Raw genomic sequence first — 18,519 nt, forward strand, 5'->3', positions numbered from 1 at the left:
CCACACACATGATTACCCCAGATGAGGCCTCTACAGCTACACACATTATTACCCCAGATGAGGCCTCTACAGCTATACACATTACTCCAGATGAGGACTCTACAGCTACACACATTATTACCCCATATGAGGCCTCTACAGCTATACACATTACTTCAGATGAGTCCTATACAGATAGACACATTATTACCCCAGATTACTCTACAGCTACACACATTATCACCACAGATGGGTCCTCTACAACTACACACATTATTACCCCAGACAAGGCCTCTGCAGCTATACACATTACTCCAGATGAGGCCTCTACGGCTACACACATTATTACCCCAGATGAGGCTTCTACAGCTACACACATTATTACCCCATATGAGGCCTCTACAGCTATACACATTACTCCAGATGAGACCTATATAGCTATACACATTACTCCAGATGAGACCTCTACAGCTACACACATTATTACCCCAGATGAGGCCTCTACAGCTGCACACATTATTACCTCAGATGCTGCATCTACAAATATACACATTACTCCAGATGAGGCCTCTACAGCTACACACATTATTACCCCAGATGAGTTCCCTACAGCTATACCCATTACTCCAGATGAGGCCTCTACAGCTACACACGTTATTACCCCAGATGAGGCATCTACAGCTATACACATTACTCCAGATGAGACCTCTACAGCTACACACATTATTACCCCAGATGAGGCCTCTACAGCTACACACATTATTACCCCCAGGTGAGGCCTCTACAGCTATACACATTACTCCAGATAAAACCTCTACAGCTATACGCATTACTCCAGATGAGCCTCTACAGCTACACACATTATTACCCATATGAGGCCTCTAAAGCTATACACATTACTCCAGATGAGGCCTCTACATCTACACACATTATTCCCCCAGATGAGGCCTCTAATGCTATATATATTACTCCAGATGAGACCTCTACAGCTACACACATTATTACCCCAGATTGTTAAACGGGATATCATATTGTGCCTCTTTTATTGTATATATTGGCCTAAGCCCAGTCGCTCTGCGAAGGAAACCACCTTGCAAACTTCCGATCTTAGATCGACTTCGCCGCCATTTTAGGTCCGTCTGCCATTTTGATTTCTATTCTAAAGTAATTCTGTGTTCTAAAATGGTGGACAGTGTTTTCCGCTTGTAACTGAGCCGTCCTGAACTTTGTACGTGAGTTAATGTATAAACTGTCCTTTGGCCGAATGTTTGGGTTGAGTAAAGAGAACTTGTCCCATGCCTGACTTGTAGACAGAGGATCGTCTGTGCCAACAAGTCTGATCCGCGGACATACATCGACTACAATGTAATACCAATACTGAACGTGGACACTAGCTGAACTGCATTGTATAGGACATGTGTTAAGGCTTATTGTTAATCCCGTGAATATACTGTTACCATTGCGACTTGTTTGCATGTGAATGTAGAATGATCCAAGTGCATATAGTTGGACAAACCAGAAGTGAACTCGGCACAAACTCTAGACCCTGTATTATTAACCTGTAGAGGGGCTGGACATTATGATTGGAAATGTATAAAATGTGCAACTGTTTAGACGTCCAGTACCACTCACTTCTCACACCGAAAGGGCTGGTATTCGCTGTGATGTACTGAGGGCCAGATAGCTATCTTTATCTGATACTTTGTTTCTTTGTTACTGTACAGTTTTTGAATAAAGATCTGTGAATCTTTATGAGCCCGTGTTTGGTGTATTTCCTTTTGGGGTACTCAGCCTCGATATTTCCTTTTGCTTTTACAGATGGCTCCCCAATAGGAACCCTCAAGATTGATGCCATCTCGTTGAAGGTTGACGCGGCTATCGGACCGGGATCGGACGGTGTAAAAGGGGGCCCCTTTCTTAGATGAGAAGCGATACTTCACCAGCGCTGCACGACCCGATCCCTGGACGGTGAGCACGCGGTCCGAGACGGCATCTTGACGAGGGTCCATATATCGAGGCGGTCAGATTTGCCAAAATCACCAACCACGTGGTACCTTTGATAGTTCTTTGAAATCCGATCGGACCTCCTCAGGATTTGATCAGGTGAGTCGGGACCTGATTCTTAAGTATTCTGATCATTTGTTTTGGTGTATTGCACTTGCAAGTGCAATTATTGACCAGGTAACACCAGTATTCTGATATGCCTGGGAAATTTTCTGCCTGTTTCGGGTGTTATTCTGCAGTGACAGACAATCTTTGGAATTTGGCCGACCGGCGCCAATGGAGGGGTCGCCGGCGTGTCCTATGTATTGTAATCACGGCATTGATAGTATAGTGTTTAATGATATTTGGCACAGACAAACTGGACATGCTTCCGAACTTCAGTGGCCAATCAATGGTAGTTTTGAAATTCCTCGTATTGAATACTTAGAATCTATATCATTAAAGAAAAAGACTAGACCTGCAGCATTTGATGTTTTACAGAATTGGAAGAAAGAAGCTATGCAGCAACTTAAGAGTAGGGAAAAACATGCATGCCGTGTTATAACGAATGCCGAAAAGCATTGTTATATGATCAAAATAAACAGTCTGAGTCAGTTAGGAATATGGATAGGGCTTTTTCACTTGGTATCCAGAAAATGTATCCTTCTAAAGACTTTCATGTCTTTAGAAGGATACATCTGATGAGCTGATCGACAAACTTCTAAATGAACGTAGGCCTGGTGCCACTGCGCAACCTCTGTATGTTCCTCTTCCTGCTGTTATTCCTCCTCCCGTAGCTCCTCCTGCTCCTCCTATCGCTCCTCTTAATGTTCCTCTTCCTCTTGCTGTTGTTCCTCCTCTTGTTGTTGCTCCTCCACCCGCTCCTCCATCTTTGCCTGCTGTTACGGGTCCGGTGGGTTTGCCTGCTGCACCAGTAACAGCACCTTTTTTGTCTAATATACAAGATCTGCCTACTCTCCCTCTTCCAAGTGGTTCCACACCACTTGTAGTTGATCGGGGAGCGGGATCGAGGGTTGTAACCCGTAATAGTGTGTCTCCAGAGAGAAAGCATGAATAGACTGCATGGGCTAGACATTGCATGGAGAGGGGTGAACAAGCTGATGTTTTTGCCACACTCTCGAACTTAGACAATTTTCCTGAGAAAAACGTTTTTTATTGAAGGATTAGGAGTTCATTTACGAATAATGTGGAACAGGTTAAATGATATAGATCTCCCACAAGGGTTAAGGGATCTGAATATTTTAGCATTTTCTAGAGATACTGCAGAGAAAGTACATGAGCACGTCAAGAGGGTTTTTGAGTATAGAAGGGAGTTGGAAAGGTTACGAAATGAAGATGTAGATGGTGATAGTTTGGACGCTATGTTGGTACAGAAACGGTTCTTACCCTGTCGTAAGTCGATAAATGAGGAAACACAAATTTGTACAAAAGATGCGATAAGGTGGATTTCAGACATGTCGATAACTCCCATTGAAGTATATCACACGTATGGTCAGTATACGCCAGAAATGCAGAGGAAAGTGATACAGGTAATGGTAGAGTACCTGCAGGATGAATGTATATAAAGAAAGATTTGTTGTCCCGCAGAATTATTGTATATTTATAAGAGAGCTTTTTCGTTTGACATTTCTTCAGCTGCTTTAGCGCTCAATCTAGTTTTGTTGCTCAGTAAGCGTTTGGAGTTGCCTACCTCTCAGTTGCCTATGAGAGAGGTTCCTCCGACATTTGTCCCAAAAGTTGAGATTCCTGCCGATCATGCAACGGTTGCAGTTGCTCTAGACATACCTGCACATGATGTGTCGCAGTTTGTTCACGTCCCGTTCTCGAGACAGGAAGTGAACACGATTAAACAATCTATTCCCGATATTAGGAATAATCCGACAGGATTCTACAAAGAGATAGAGTTTGTCTTGCAATCATCAGTATTTACCTTAAGCGATATTGATTTGTTGTTTCCCGTACTCCTGCCTATTGATTTGTGGAAACAGATTAGGACTGTAGACAATGTACCAGGGTTAGGAGATACATGGGATAATATGGTTAGGCTCAATAGAGAAAGGCCAGCTGGCGAGAGACCACCACAGGTAATATTGACTTTGCCTGATAGAATAGTTACGAAATTAAAAACTATAATTCCTGAAAAAAGCTTATTTGGGACAAGCTTAATGCCTGTGTCAAAGGAAAGTCTGAGGGTGCTACCGAGTTCTTTAATCGGTTTGCACAAGTATTTTCAGATTTCAGTGGACAAGATTTGAGTACAGAGTCTGGGAAACGACTATTTGTGGACACATTTGTGCGTGGATTACTGACTGACATCCAGTCGCAAATTATGTCTTCAGAGAGCGCTTGGCAAGCTAAGTCTCAGTCAGAAGTATTGCATATGGCTCAGTACTATGAGAATTGTGCCAATAACGAAAAAGAAATAGTTGAAAAGAGAAAAGGAGACTTAAAAACAAAAGTTCTATTGCAGCAAATTGTTAGAGGCCCTACAGGGGGGAATTCGCAATTCAGAGGACAGTATGTTCCACAGGGTAATGCGCCATTGGGTCCTGTAAACATAAACAGTGTGCTTATTGCAGACAAGAGGGTCATTGGTGTGCACAATGCCCGACCCTCCAGCAGAGGTCGAATAACGCATTTGGTAATATGGGTAGACAATCCAGAGGCCGCCCTGGGGCTGGCGGGCCTGGTACAAGTCAGTTTTCGCAGGATTCACAGCAACCTTTTTCACAGGATAATCAGGCACTAAGTGTAGATAATAGAAACATTTTTGATCATCCTTTTGCTGCTTACCTCTCCGAGGAACTTCCTTTTGATGACATTTTGTTTTGTTAGGATTGCCCGAAGCAGGGTTTGGAACCGACGCCTATTCCCATTAATCAGAAAGGTCCCTACGTTGAGATGTTAGTGGGAAATAGGAAACATCTATTCTTGATAGATAGAGGGGCACAGATGTGTTCCATTGACCATTCACAGGTTCCAAACATTCCACTGTCAGGGCAAACCAATGTTTCTGTAAGGTTTTCTGGCACACCCGTAGTCTGTCCGGTTTCTTTGCCGGTACCGATTACTTTGGGTCCATTTATAGACCACTGTCCATTCCTCTTGACTATGAATTGCGGAGAGAATTTGTTGGGGTTGAATCTGTTGAAGGAATTAAATGCGGTAATTCCTTGTTCTTCTGATGGAGTGCGTTTGACGATTTCGCAACAGCAACTTTCTGTCTATTAGTTCTTGACCAGACCTTTCCCGCCGGAATTCAGTGATGTTCCGGAGTGTTTATGGGCAATTGATGATAATAATGTCGGTGTCTTGCAAATTGAGCCTGTTAAGATTATTTTGAAACATGGAGATTGTTGCTCCACAATTTCCCATTGTGCCTGATGTGACAACAATATTAACTATGATTCCGTCTTCAGCTACTCACTTTAGTGTTGTGGATCTAAAGAACGCCTTCTTTAGTATTCCTATACACAAAGACAGTAGATACTTGTTCTTGTTCGCCCTAGGGGATGCTTGTTTACCTTTACCCGTGCACCGCAAGGTTACACGGAGAGTCCTAGCATTTACAGTAGGGTTTTGAAAGAGCGGCTCGACAAGCTTGAGTTGCCCACCACTTGTACACTGCTTCAGTATGTCGACGATCTACTCCTAGCTGCTGACTCAGAGAGCACCTGTAAGGAGGGCACTGTGTCGTTGCTTATTCACCTAGCACAACATGGAAACAAAGCTTCACTTAAAAAGTTTCCGTATTGTCGGCGGGAGGTCAAAGAAGGGCAGAAGGTTGACGCCTGAGCGGATAAAAATCATTTCTAGCATGTCTGTCCCAAATACACAGAAGGAAGTCAGAGCCTTGATAGGAATGGCTTCGTACTGTAGGCAGTGGATCCCAAACTTCTCCTTAGTGATTAAACCAATGTTAGCTTTGACGAAGAAGGGCATTTCTTCACCATTACCGTGGAACATGGAACACTAGCAAGCATTTGATCTGCTCAAGACTGCATTGTGCTCGGCACCAGTTTTGGGCACACCAAACTATGAAAAGGCCTTTGTGTTGTATGTGCATGAATGTGATGGATGTGCTTTGGCTGTATTAACGCAGGAACACGGAGGGAAGAATAGGCCGTGCGGCTACTTTTCTTCCGTCCTTGATCCTGTTGCATGCACTTTGGAAAGATGTTTGAGAGCTGTCGCTGAGCTGCTGCTGCGTCTGTAAAACAGAGCGAAGGAATGGTCCTAGGCCATGCTTTAACCCTGATGGTACCTCACTCTGTAGATGTTCTATTAAACAGAACACAAACACAACACCTCACTTCTGCACGATTAACAAGATATGAATTGATCTTGTTTGCACCGCATATTCAAATAAAGAGGTGTTGTCTATTGAATCTGGCTGAACGTTTACCTTTCCCGCAAGATACTGCTTGCAGTAGCTTGCAGTGCACTTTTAAGAGTCACATGACTGCCTTGACACTACAGAAAAAGAGACAAAAGGCAGAATCGATCTAAAAGATACTCCTTTGAACAATCCACAAGGGGAGCTGTTTTGCGATGGCTCCTGTTTCAAACTCCTGGATGGTACATCCACAGCTGCTTATGCAATCACCACATTGAGCACGGTCGTGGAGACCAAAAGAATCACCCATAACTCAGCGCAGGCCGCAGAGATTATAGCATTAACCCGAGCTTGTGAACTTTCCGAAGGGTTTACCGTAAATGTATATATTGACAGTCAGTATGCTTTTGGGGTGGTTCACAACTTCGGCAGACTTTGGGCAGAACGAGATTTCTTGACCTCACATGGCACTAAAATCCAGTATGGCTCCTTGATAGTACGGTTACTAACAGCGCTTGCACTCCCTACTCAGCTAGCAATTATTAAGTGTGCAGCACATCAGAAGATCATTAATAATAATGTAGGAAAAGGGAACGCTTTTGCTGACTAGATAGCCAAACAGACTGCCACCGATCTCTCATCAGAAATGTATACTTTAAAGGAATCCACAAATGCCTGTACTTTGAATGAGGGTATTGAATCTGTGAAAAGCATTCAAGCTGATGCCACTTTAGAGGAATCTAAGAAATGGGCTGAGGGTTTGGCAAAATTGGATGACGATGGGTGTTGGATGGGCAAAGTAGACGGGAAATGGTTACTGCCTGATGCATACATTACGATGATGGTTGCTATGGCTCATTGTCCCACCCATATTTGTGCACGAAAGGTTACCAAAATGTTACAAAATGTGTAGGTAAATGATAAAAGTTCTAAGGTAGCCGAGCGCTTTGTCCAAGGGTGTATGATTTGTTTGCAGCATAATGTGGGAAAGGGCACATATTTATTTATTTTTAATTCTTATTTTAATTCTTACATCGACTCCTACGGGTAGTTTTGGTCCACCTCCTGTCCCCTTTGAGGTTATACATTTTGACTTTATTGAAACGGAGTGTTGCAATAACTACAAGTACGTACTAGTGGTTATCTGCGCCTCTAGTAAATGGGTTGAAGCCTTTCCTGTCAAAGATGCCACAGCTATGACAACGGCGAAGACCATGCTGAAGGAATATTTTCCTAGGTTTGGTTTGCCAAGCGTCATCTGGTCGGACAATGGTCCACATTTTATCGCTACTGTAATTCTGCAGATATGCGCAGGATTACAGATTGATAAACGGTTCCATTTGGCTAGGAACGCTCAGAGTGCTGGTTTAGTAGAAAGACATAACGGCATCATCAAGAACAAGCTCGCTAAGACGTGTGCCGGCACCAAACAGAAATGGCCGGACGCCTTACTGATCGTGTTATTGTCCATGAGGACGACCCCTCAAACTAAGACTGGGCTCTCTCCATTTGAGGTGGTCATGGGTAGGCCAGCTAACATTTGTGGTCTGACAAAGCCCCGTTCGCTATGCAATGTTGAGCATGTACTTCTTTTTGACTATTGTGGACAGTTAACTAAATATCTGTATTTGATTTATCACCAGGTGCGATAAGTTTTAGCTGTCAGGTACGAGGGCCCAGGCCACAGGCTACGGCCGGGAGATTGGGTCCTCATCAAGTCATTTGAACGATCTTCTTGTTTCGCACCTCGTTGGCGGGGCCCGCACCACGTACTCCTGGTCGCATAGACAGCGGTGCGAGTGGAGGGCAGGAAGCCCTGGATCTACGCGTCCCACATCAAGAGGATTCCTTTCCCTTTGCCACACGATACAAAAGACACAGAACCCCTCAGCAATACCGTAACCAACGATCACAAACCATCAAACAGCATTGAGAGTGCGTCGGAGACTCTCCCTGAGCCCATGGGGCCTGGGGAAACAGCCGCTTCATCTCCACACTTTCCAACAGTTCCTTTTTCGAAACTTTTGTTGGCTCCTGCTTTGAATTCACCGCTTCCATCAGGAAGTAATGACACGTTGTTCACAGATCACTCAGTACCAGGGATCATAAGGTACAATCTGCGTCCGAGGAAGTAGACTTACTGCACGGTTCGGCTGTGCCATCAAGGAAAATCATCGAAGGGCTTGTCTCTTTGGCCCAAACTTTTGTACATAAGGGGATTCTGTTAGCTAGGGTTTGGGAAAAAGACTAAGAAAACGCTCGAACTGGAGATCGCAAGCAAATTAACTTTGGTGAATTTGTTTGAAGAGACAATGCCTGCAACCGCTCCTACTTGTACGGAACAGATAAGAGACTGCGTGACCGATCGTACCAACTGTTTCTACACCTTTTGTGCATCTGCACACTTTATCTCCTAGAGACTCTCAGCACAGAGTTACCATAACAATACTCTATTACTCATTATGAATGCCACACATGCCATTTTTAATAAATCCAATTGTTGGGTCTGCTCGCATTTACCGCAACACGGGGATAAGGGGCTGGGTTGGTATAGTCATCCTTTACCTTTGACGACTGCATGTTATGCTTCTCTAAGGGCACTATTCTTTGGCCGATGGAACGATAGCATCTCGGGGAACTTTGATGGAACTAACTTGAATGATTTTGAGAAACGTGTTCTAACACCCTTGGGATGCTCACTCTTCGCGAATAGGAGCAAGCTTAATGTTGCTTCTATTAGGCCTTCTGATAGACTGTCCCGACCTTTTCAATCTTTGATCTCTTTCGAGATGGCTCCTATAGTTAATAGGGATGCTACGCCACCTTCTTACACTGTTAACCAAAGCCCAGATTCAGTTTATTTCTGCATACAGAGGAATGGTACTCAGTAAATGGGTGATTTCAAGGGTTGCACCAACGTTTGCGAATTTGACTGGCAAGGACAGACCTCTGTATGTAGGCGAACCTGTCTACTTTGTTTGCGGTAATGTAGCATTTTCATGGTTACCCAGGGATTGGCAGGGAATCTGTTATTTAGGGATTCTGTTATCCGGGGTATTCATTGCTAGCAATGTAGAAATTTTAAAGGCTCGTCCCCGGCGGGACGAGATTGGCGATACTTCAGCACAAGTTCTGGGCAATGTAGCTAAATCTGTTGTGCCATTTTGGGGACAAAGACTGAACTCTGAAGATATCAGAAGACTAGCGAGAGTACTGGAGAGGACCATCAACCGGACCACTGACATACTCTATAACATGACTTTAGAACAAAAATCAATAAAGTTAGTGGCACTTCCGAACCAGATGGCATTGTTACGCCTCGGCAGGCCCGCAGGAAGGTTATTGCCCTCCGTAAGGGTATGCGTCATATTGCAAACCCATTCTACGCCCACTGGCAACTGCCCTGGAAAATAGTGGCTTCGGCTCACTCCGCAGCACTCTGCGGCAAGTTTGGACTACAATTCCCAGCTTTCGCATCCCGCTGTCAGCTCAGAGGCGATGATGCGTGAGCCTCGGTTACGTCCGGTTCCGTCTTCTCCTTCCCGATTTAAACCTCAGAACCGGGCGGAACGCTGCTTCTGATTAAAGTTGCATCCCGGTATTTAGAAGTTCCGTCTTCAATCCTACTTTAATTACCCGTGTACCAGACCTGTTTCCTCATTCATGGACTGCCTTTGCCTGCCGCTTTTGGAAAACTACTTACCCATGTACCAGACCTGTTTCCTCATTCACAGACTGCTTTTGCCTGCCGCTTTTGGAAAACTACTTACCCGTGTGCCAGCCCTATTTCCTCATTCACGGACTGCCTTTGCCTGCCGCTTTTGGAACCTTGTGATCACGGCATCGACTTCTATTGGACATTCTTCAGTAGTGCACAGGGATGCTTTGCGGATAGTGCACCTACCCGACTCTAGTGCGGCCCTCGTTCCGCCCGGGTTTAGTTTCCCTAACTAACCTACCCATTTGTTATTTTGCACTTCCATTTTCATGAACTCTTTGGACATTACAGATTTAACAGGAGATCAGTGGTAAGGTTTTTCTTTTTGTATGATTACCCATTCTCCTTATCTAATTGACAACTATAGTCAGGATAGGTTACATTCTCCTCTCTCACTTGTAGGTGGTTCCGGTTGCCTTGAAACAAGGGGAGGGCATAGTTCAGGTACTACTAGAAAGAAGTATTGAGGGAAAGTGATCTTACTTAAATTTCCAATTGCTCACCTCTTGTTTTTCCTTTACAGCTGGGTTCTTGGCGGCGTGTCCTTCCCGCCCTTTTGAGCAATCAGTGCCTCTGCCTGGTCCTACCCAGCAGAGAGTCATATCGTTAAAAAGGTCTTGTGCCCTCACAGAAAGGAGGCTAGGTTAGAGGCCCCGACCTAGCTCTTCAATCAATAGTTCAGTCCTGTGCCTTCCGGCCACCAATTTGGTATACTTTCTGTCTGGTGAGTAACAGGCATTAGATCCTGGCTGAGGGTGTTGGGGTATGTAAATTAGTGTGGTCCGCTTTGGGTTGAGTAAAGAGACCTTGTCCCATGCCTGACTTGTCCGATCCGTGGACATGCATCGACTACAATGTAATATTGAACGTGGACACTAGCTGAACTGCATTGTATAGGACATGTGTTAAGGCTTATTGTTAATCCTGTGAATACACTGTTGCCATTGTGACTTGTTTGTATGTGAATTTAGGATGATCCATGCGCATATAGTTGGACAAACCAGAAGTGAACTCGGCACAAACTCTAGACCCTGTATTATTAACCTGTAGAGGGGCTGGACTTTATGATTGGAAATGTATAAAATGTGCAACTGTTTAGACGTCCACTACCTCTCACTTCTCACACCGAAAGGGCTGGTATTCACTGTGATGTACTGAGGGCCAGATAGCTGTCTGATACTTTGTTTCTTTGTAACTGTACACTTTTTGAATAAAGATCTGTGAATCTTTATAAGCCCGTGTTTGGTGTATTTCCTTTTGGGGTACTCCGCCTCGATATTTCCTTTTGCTTTTACAAGCTGAGGCCTCTACAGCTATACACATTACTCCAGATGAGGCCTCTACAGCTATACACATTCCTCCATATGAGACCTCTACAGCTACACATATTACTCCAGATGAGGCCTCTACAGCCACACACATTATTACCCCAGATGAGGCCTCTACAGCTACACACATTATTACCCCAGATGTGGCATCTACAGATATACACATCACTCCAGATGATGCCTCTACAGCTACACACATTATTACCCCAGGTGAGGCCTCTACAGCTACACACATCATTACCTCAGATGTGGCATCTACAGATATACACATTACTCCAGATGAGGCCTCTACAGCTACACACATTATTACCCCAGATGTGGCATCTACAGATATACACATCACTCCAGATGATGCCTCTACAGCTACACACATTATTACCCCAGATGAGGCCTCTATAGCTATACACGTTATTACCCCAGATGAGGCCTCTACAGCTATACACATTACTCCAGATGAGGCCTCTACAGCTACACACATTATTACCTCAGATGAGGCCTCGACAGCTACACACATTATTACCTCAGATGTGGCATCTACATATATACACCTTACTCCAGATGAGACCTCTACATCTACACACATTATTACTCCAGATGAGGCCTCTACAGCTATATACATTACTCCAGATGAGGCCTCCGTAGCTACATACATTATTACCCCAGATGAGGCCTCTACAGCTATACACATTACTCCAGATGAGGCCTCTACAGCTACACACATTTGTACCCCAGATGAGGCCTCTACAGCTATAAACATTACTCCAGATGTCACCTCTACAGCTATACGCATTACTCCAGATGCAGCCTCTACAGCTATACACATTACTCCATATGAGGCCTCTACAGCTGTACACATTACTCCAGATGAGGCCCCTATAACTACACATATTACTCCAGATGAAGCCTCAACAGCTACACACATTATTACCCCAGATGAGGCTTCTACAGCTACACACATTATTACCTCAGATGTGGCATCTACAGATATACACTTTACTCCAGATGAGGCCTCTACATATACACACATTATTACTCCAGATGAGGCCTCTACAGCTATACACATTACTCCATATGAGGCCTCCACAGCTACATACATTATTACCCCAGATGAGGCCTCTACAGCTATACACATTACTCCAGATGAGGCCTCTACAGCTACACACATTTGTACCCCAGATGAGGCCTCTACAGCTATACACATTACTCCATATGAGGCCTCTACAGCTATACACATTACTCCATATGAGGCCTCTACAGCTGTACACATTACTCCAGATGAGGCCTCTATAGCTACACATATTACTCCAGATGAGACCTCTACAGCTACACACATTATTACCCCAGATGAGGCCTCTACAGCTACACACATTATTACCCCTGGTGACGCCTCTACAGCTACACACATTATTACCTCAGATGAGGCCTCTACAGCTATACACATTACTCCAGATGAGGCCTCTACAGCTATACACATTACTCCAGATGAGGCCTCTACAGCTACACACATTATTACCCCAGATGTGGCATCTACAGATATACGCATTACTCCAGATGAGGCCTCTACAGCTACACACATTATTACCCCAGATGAGGCCTCTACAGCTACTCTCATTATTACCTCAGATGTGGCATCTACAGATATACACATACAGATATACACATTACTCCAGATGAGGCCTCTACAGCTACACACATTATTACCCCAGATGAGGCCTCTATAGCTATACATATTACTCCAGATGAGGCCTCTACAGCTATACACATTATTACCCCAGATGAAGCCTCTACAGCTACACACATTATTACCTCAGATGTGGCATCTACAGATATACACATTACTCCAGATGAGGCCTCTACAGCTACACATATTATAACCCCAGATGGGTCCTCTACAGCTACACACATTATTACCTGAGATGTGGCATCTACAGATATACACATTACTCCAGATGAGGCCTTTACAGCTACAAACATTATTACTCCAGATGAGGCATCTAAAGATATACACATTACTCCAGATGAGGCCTCTACAGCTATGAGATCTCTACAGCTACACACATTATTACCCCAGATGAGGCCTCTACAGCTATACACATTACTCCAGATGAGGCCTCTACAGCTACACACATTTGTACCCCAGATGAGGCCTCTACAGCTATACACATTACTCCAGATGTGACCTCTACAGCTATACGCATTACTCCAGATGAGGCCTCTACAGATATACACATTACTCCATATGAGGCCTCTACAGCTGTACACATTACTCCAGATGAGGCCTCTATAGCTACACATATTACTCCAGATGAGGCCTCTACAGCTACACACATTATTACCCCAGATGAGGCCTCTACAGCTACACACATTATTACCTCAGATGTGGCATCTACAGATATACACATTACTCCAGATGAGGCCTCTACATCTACACACATTATTACTCCAGATGAGGCCTCTACAGCTATACACGTTACTCCATATGAGGCCTCCACAGCTACATACATTATTACCCCAGATGAGGCCTCTACAGCTATACACATTACTGCAGATGAGGCCTCTACAGCTACACACATTTGTACCCCAGATGAGGCCTCTACAGCTATAAACATTACTCCAGATGTGACCTCTACAGCTATACGCATTACTCCAGATGAGGCCTCTACAGCTATACACATTACTCCATATGTGGCCTCTACAGCTATACACATTACTCCATATGAGGCCTCTACAGCTGTACACATTACTCCAGATGAGGCCTCTATAGCTACACATATTACTCCAGATGAGGCCTCTACAGCTACACACATTATTACCCCAGATGGGGCCTCTACAGCTACATACATTATTACCCCTGGTGACGCCTCTACAGCTACACACATTATTACCTCAGATGAGGCCTCTACAGATATACACATTACTCCAGATGAGGCCTCTACAGCTATACACATTACTCCAGATGAGGCCTCTACAGCTACACACATTATTACCCCAGATGTGGCATCTACAGATATACACATTACTCCAGATGAGGCCTCTACAGCTACACACAGTATTACCCCAGATGAGGCCTCTACAGCTACTCGCATTATTACCTCAGATGTGGCATCTACAGATATACACATACAGATATACACATTACTCCAGATGAGGCCTCTACAGCTACACACATTATTACCCCAGATGAGGCCTCTATAGCTATACATATTACTCCAGATGAGGCCTCTACAGCTATACACATTATTACCCCAGTTGAAGCCTCTACAGCTACACACATTATTACCTCAGATGTGGCATCTACAGATATACACATTACTCCAGATGAGGCCTCTACGGCTACACACATTATTACCCCAGATGAGGCCTCTACAGCTACACACATTATTACCTCAGATGTGGCATCTACATATATACACATTACTCCAGATGAGGCCTCTACAGCTACAAACATTATTACTCCAGATGAGGCCTCTAAAGATATACACATTACTCCAGATGAGGCCTCTACATCTATGATATATCTACAGCTACACACATTATTACCCCAGGTGAGGCCTCTACAGCTATACACATTACTCCAGATGAGGCCTCTACAGCTATACACATTATTACCCCAGATGAGGCCTCTAAAGATATACACATTACTCCAGATGAGGCCTCTACATCTATGATATATCTACAGCTACACACATTTGTACCCCAGATGAGGCCTCTGCAGCTATACACATTACTCCAGATGAGGCCTCTACAGCTATACACATTATTACCCCAGATGAGGCCTCTACAGCTACACACATTATTACCTCAGATGCCTCTACAGCTATACACATTACTCCAGATGAGGCCTCTACAGCTACACACATTTGTACCCCAGATGAGGCCTCTATAGCTATAAATATTACTCCAGATGTGACTGCTACAGCTACACACATGTGTACCCCAGATGAGGCCTCCACAGCTATACACATTACTCCAAATGAGGCCTCTACAGCTACACACATTATTACCCCAGATGAGGCCTCTGCGGCTATGCACATTATTACGCCAGATGAGGGCTCTACAGATACACACATTATTACCTCAGATGTGGCCTCTACAGCTACACACATTATTACCCCAGATGAGGCCTCTGCGGCTATGCACATTATTACGCCAGATGAGGGCTCTACAGATACACACATTATTACCTCAGATGTGGCATCTACAGATATACACATTAATCCAGATTTGACCTCCGTTAAGATCCACAGTAAACCATATGTGGCCTCATGTACATGTTACTACACATGTGCTCACCAGCACTGAACGCATTACCCCAGCTGTGGCATCTACGGCTATACAAATTATTACCCCAGATGTGACCTCATGTGTCACTTGCACCTTGCACATTACTCCAGATGTGACCTCCACAACAATACACATAACCCAGCTTTGGCCACTACAAATATACGCACCTCAGATGTGGCCTCTACAACAGCACACATTATTACCCCAGATGTGGCATCTACAGCTAAACCATTACCCCAGCTGTGGCATTTACAGCTATACACATTATTACCCCAGATGTGGCCTCATATGTCACTTGCTCCGTACTCCAGATGTGGCCTCTAAAACCATACACATTACCCGACATGTGGCCTCTACCGCTATACACATTACTCTAGATCTGACCGCCATTAAGATCTACATTAAACCATATGTGGCCTCATGTACATGTTACTACACATGTGCTCACCAGCACTGAACGCATTACCCCAGCTGTGGCATCTACAGCTATACACATTATTACCCCATATGTGACCTCATGTGTCACTTGCACCTTGCACATTACTCCAGATGTGACCTCCACAACAATACACATAACCCAGCTTTGGCCACTACAAATATACGCACCTGAGATGTGGCCTCTACAACAGCACACATTATTACCCCAGATGTGGCATCTACAGCTAAACCATTACCCCAGCTGTGGCATTTACAGCTATACACATTATTACCCCAGATGTGGCCTCATATGTCACTTGCACCGTACTCCAGATGTGGCCTCTAAAACCATACACATTACCCGACATGTGGCCTCTACCGCTATACACATTACTCTAGATCTGACCGCCATTAAGCTCCACATTAAACCATATGTGGCCTCATGTACATGTTTCTCCACATGTGCTCACCAGCACTGAACACATTACTCCAGATGAGGCTTCTCCAGCTATGCACATAACCCAATGTGGTCTCATGTGGTCCTGAGCACCTAGGACATTAATCCAGGTGGGACGCACACTACTGTACACAGTACCCCCACATTGGACTCTACAGCTATACACATGACCCAGATGTGTCTTACACAACTGTACATAGTACTCCACACATGACTATGCATTCACCATGCACAGAATGCATCACTTCTGATGGGACACCTCTCAACTTCTCCTCCTCAGAGACCTTAACATCCACCTGGATGCTACTTGCCCTGCTTCAGGACTCATTTGCGACCTCTGCGACTCTCTCTCTCTTTTCTTCCCTCTGGCCCATCTCACTCTGAAGGGCACACCCTGAATGTTCTGACCTCCTCAGACCTCTCCTTCTCTAACCCTCTCACCACTCCTCTCTCCTGGAGTAATCACTTTCTCCTTTCTTACCGCCTCTCTATCTCTCTATTCCTCCGGCCAAGCAGATCCCAGCACTGGCACCTACCTTCTCGGTCATCCGTCCCATGAAGCGTGTGTCAATTGAGGCTTTCGCCACTACTTTCACTCCTCCTTCTGCACCTTTGGCTGACTCACACCTGGACACAGCCCTATCTAACCTTCATCTTTCTATCTCTGACCCTCTTGATGTACTTGCCTCTGTCATGAGGATCCATTTGAAGCCCAAATCCAAGTGCAACTCTTGGTACGACGCTGACCGTGTCACCCTTAAACGCAAGTGTAGGGTGGCTGAGAGGAAGTGGAGGGCATCAGCCGCACCACCTGACAAACTGGCCTGGCCTGCCGCCTGATCTACTCCAAAGGCAATACAGAATCTCTGTTCTCGCTAAGAAGAGAGTCTACATCCAAGCCCACGTCTCAGGGCATCTAACAACTCGGCCAAACTCTTGAAAATCTGCAAGGAGCTGGCCAATCCTGCTGCAGTCTCTACATCTCCTGTTCCCTTGCAAGCCCTCTACACAGCCTTGGCTTCTCATTTCATTACTAAAACTCATGACATCCTGCACACCCTCTCTTTCTCTACTTCCTCCTCCTCCACTCCTGGCCTGCCTATGACCGTCTCTCCCCCTCCATTCTCATCCTTTCCCCTGTTCACCCCTGACGATGTCTTGTCAAAGCAGGTGCTCGCTCGCTCATCCAGAACCATAAAGGACCACATTGACACCCCTGCTCCAGTCTTGGCTGATTTCTACAATCAACCTTCGCCACTGGAACCTTCCTCTCCCCCCTTATGCACTCCCTTGTGCACCCCCTTCTAAAGAAGCCATCTGCCGATCCTTCATCTCCGGTCAACTATCGCCCGATCTCATCACTCCATTTCTGGGCAAACTCTTGAAAAAGCTGGCCATCTCCCAGCTTAACCTTCATACTGAATCTGTTGGTTGTCTCCACGACCACCAGTCATGGAGACAAGAGGAGTCAGAGCTGCCAGAAGCACAGAAACTGCTCTCCTGAACACCTGTGAAGACCTTCTCTCTAACATTGACTCTAACCTTCCTTCTGTCCTCATTCTCCTCGATCTTTCTTATGCTTTTGATACGGTCAACCATGCCATCCTGCTCAGTTGCCTCCGTGGCAACCAGGGTATCACTGGTCAGGCCCTGTCCTGGTTGACCTCTTTTCCCACTGACTGACCTTCTCAGGTCCAACTGGGATCTTTCGTCTCTTCTATCTCTCTCTCCATTTGTGGCATTCCTCAGGGGTCTAACCTTTCTGCCTGGCTTTTCAACCACTACCTGGCCCCTCTTGCCCACTGCATTGCTACTTTCTGCTCCAGCTTTCAGTGTTATGCGGATGACACCCAGCTTTCTTTCAGGCACCCCTCACACACACCAGACTATCTGTCCGCCATCCAGGAGTGGTGTGCCGCTAATAATCTCTGCCTTAATGCCAGTAAGACAGAGATCCTCCTCATCGGAACACCAGCTCCCTCCTTTCCTTTGTCTC

General features: G+C 45.1%; 1 protein-coding gene across 1 annotated transcript; it reads left to right on the top strand.

Moving 5' to 3' along the window:
• Positions 1–8: 8 nt before the first annotated feature.
• On the top strand, positions 9–15,667 carry LOC138563350 (streptococcal hemagglutinin-like). Its single transcript, XM_069642833.1, has 5 exons — positions 9–632; positions 2,651–2,693; positions 11,336–12,532; positions 13,506–14,414; positions 15,066–15,667. The coding sequence occupies exons 1-5, from the start codon at positions 9–11 to the stop codon at positions 15,665–15,667; spliced, it is 3,375 nt and encodes a 1,124-aa protein (XP_069498934.1).
• The last annotated feature ends 2,852 nt before the right edge of the window (positions 15,668–18,519 follow it).

Source organism: Ambystoma mexicanum, chromosome 1q, assembly GCF_040938575.1.
Source record: "Ambystoma mexicanum isolate Mex_15411 chromosome 1q, UKY_AmexF1_1, whole genome shotgun sequence".
Taxonomy (NCBI): Eukaryota; Metazoa; Chordata; class Amphibia; order Caudata; family Ambystomatidae; genus Ambystoma; species Ambystoma mexicanum.

What these genes read in the sequence shown, in the direction of transcription:
- LOC138563350 (XM_069642833.1), top strand. Translation starts at nt 9, where the DNA reads ATGATTACCCCAGATGAGGCCTCTACAGCTACACACATTATTACCCCA. An exon ending in CGACAAACTTCTAAATGAAC is followed by an intron (nt 2,694 to 11,335) that starts GTAGGCCTGGTG and finishes TGCTTTTACAAG; the next exon opens with CTGAGGCCTCTACAGCTATA. An exon ending in GGCCTCTACAGCTACACACA is followed by an intron (nt 14,415 to 15,065) that starts GTATTACCCCAG and finishes TTTGTACCCCAG; the next exon opens with ATGAGGCCTCTGCAGCTATA.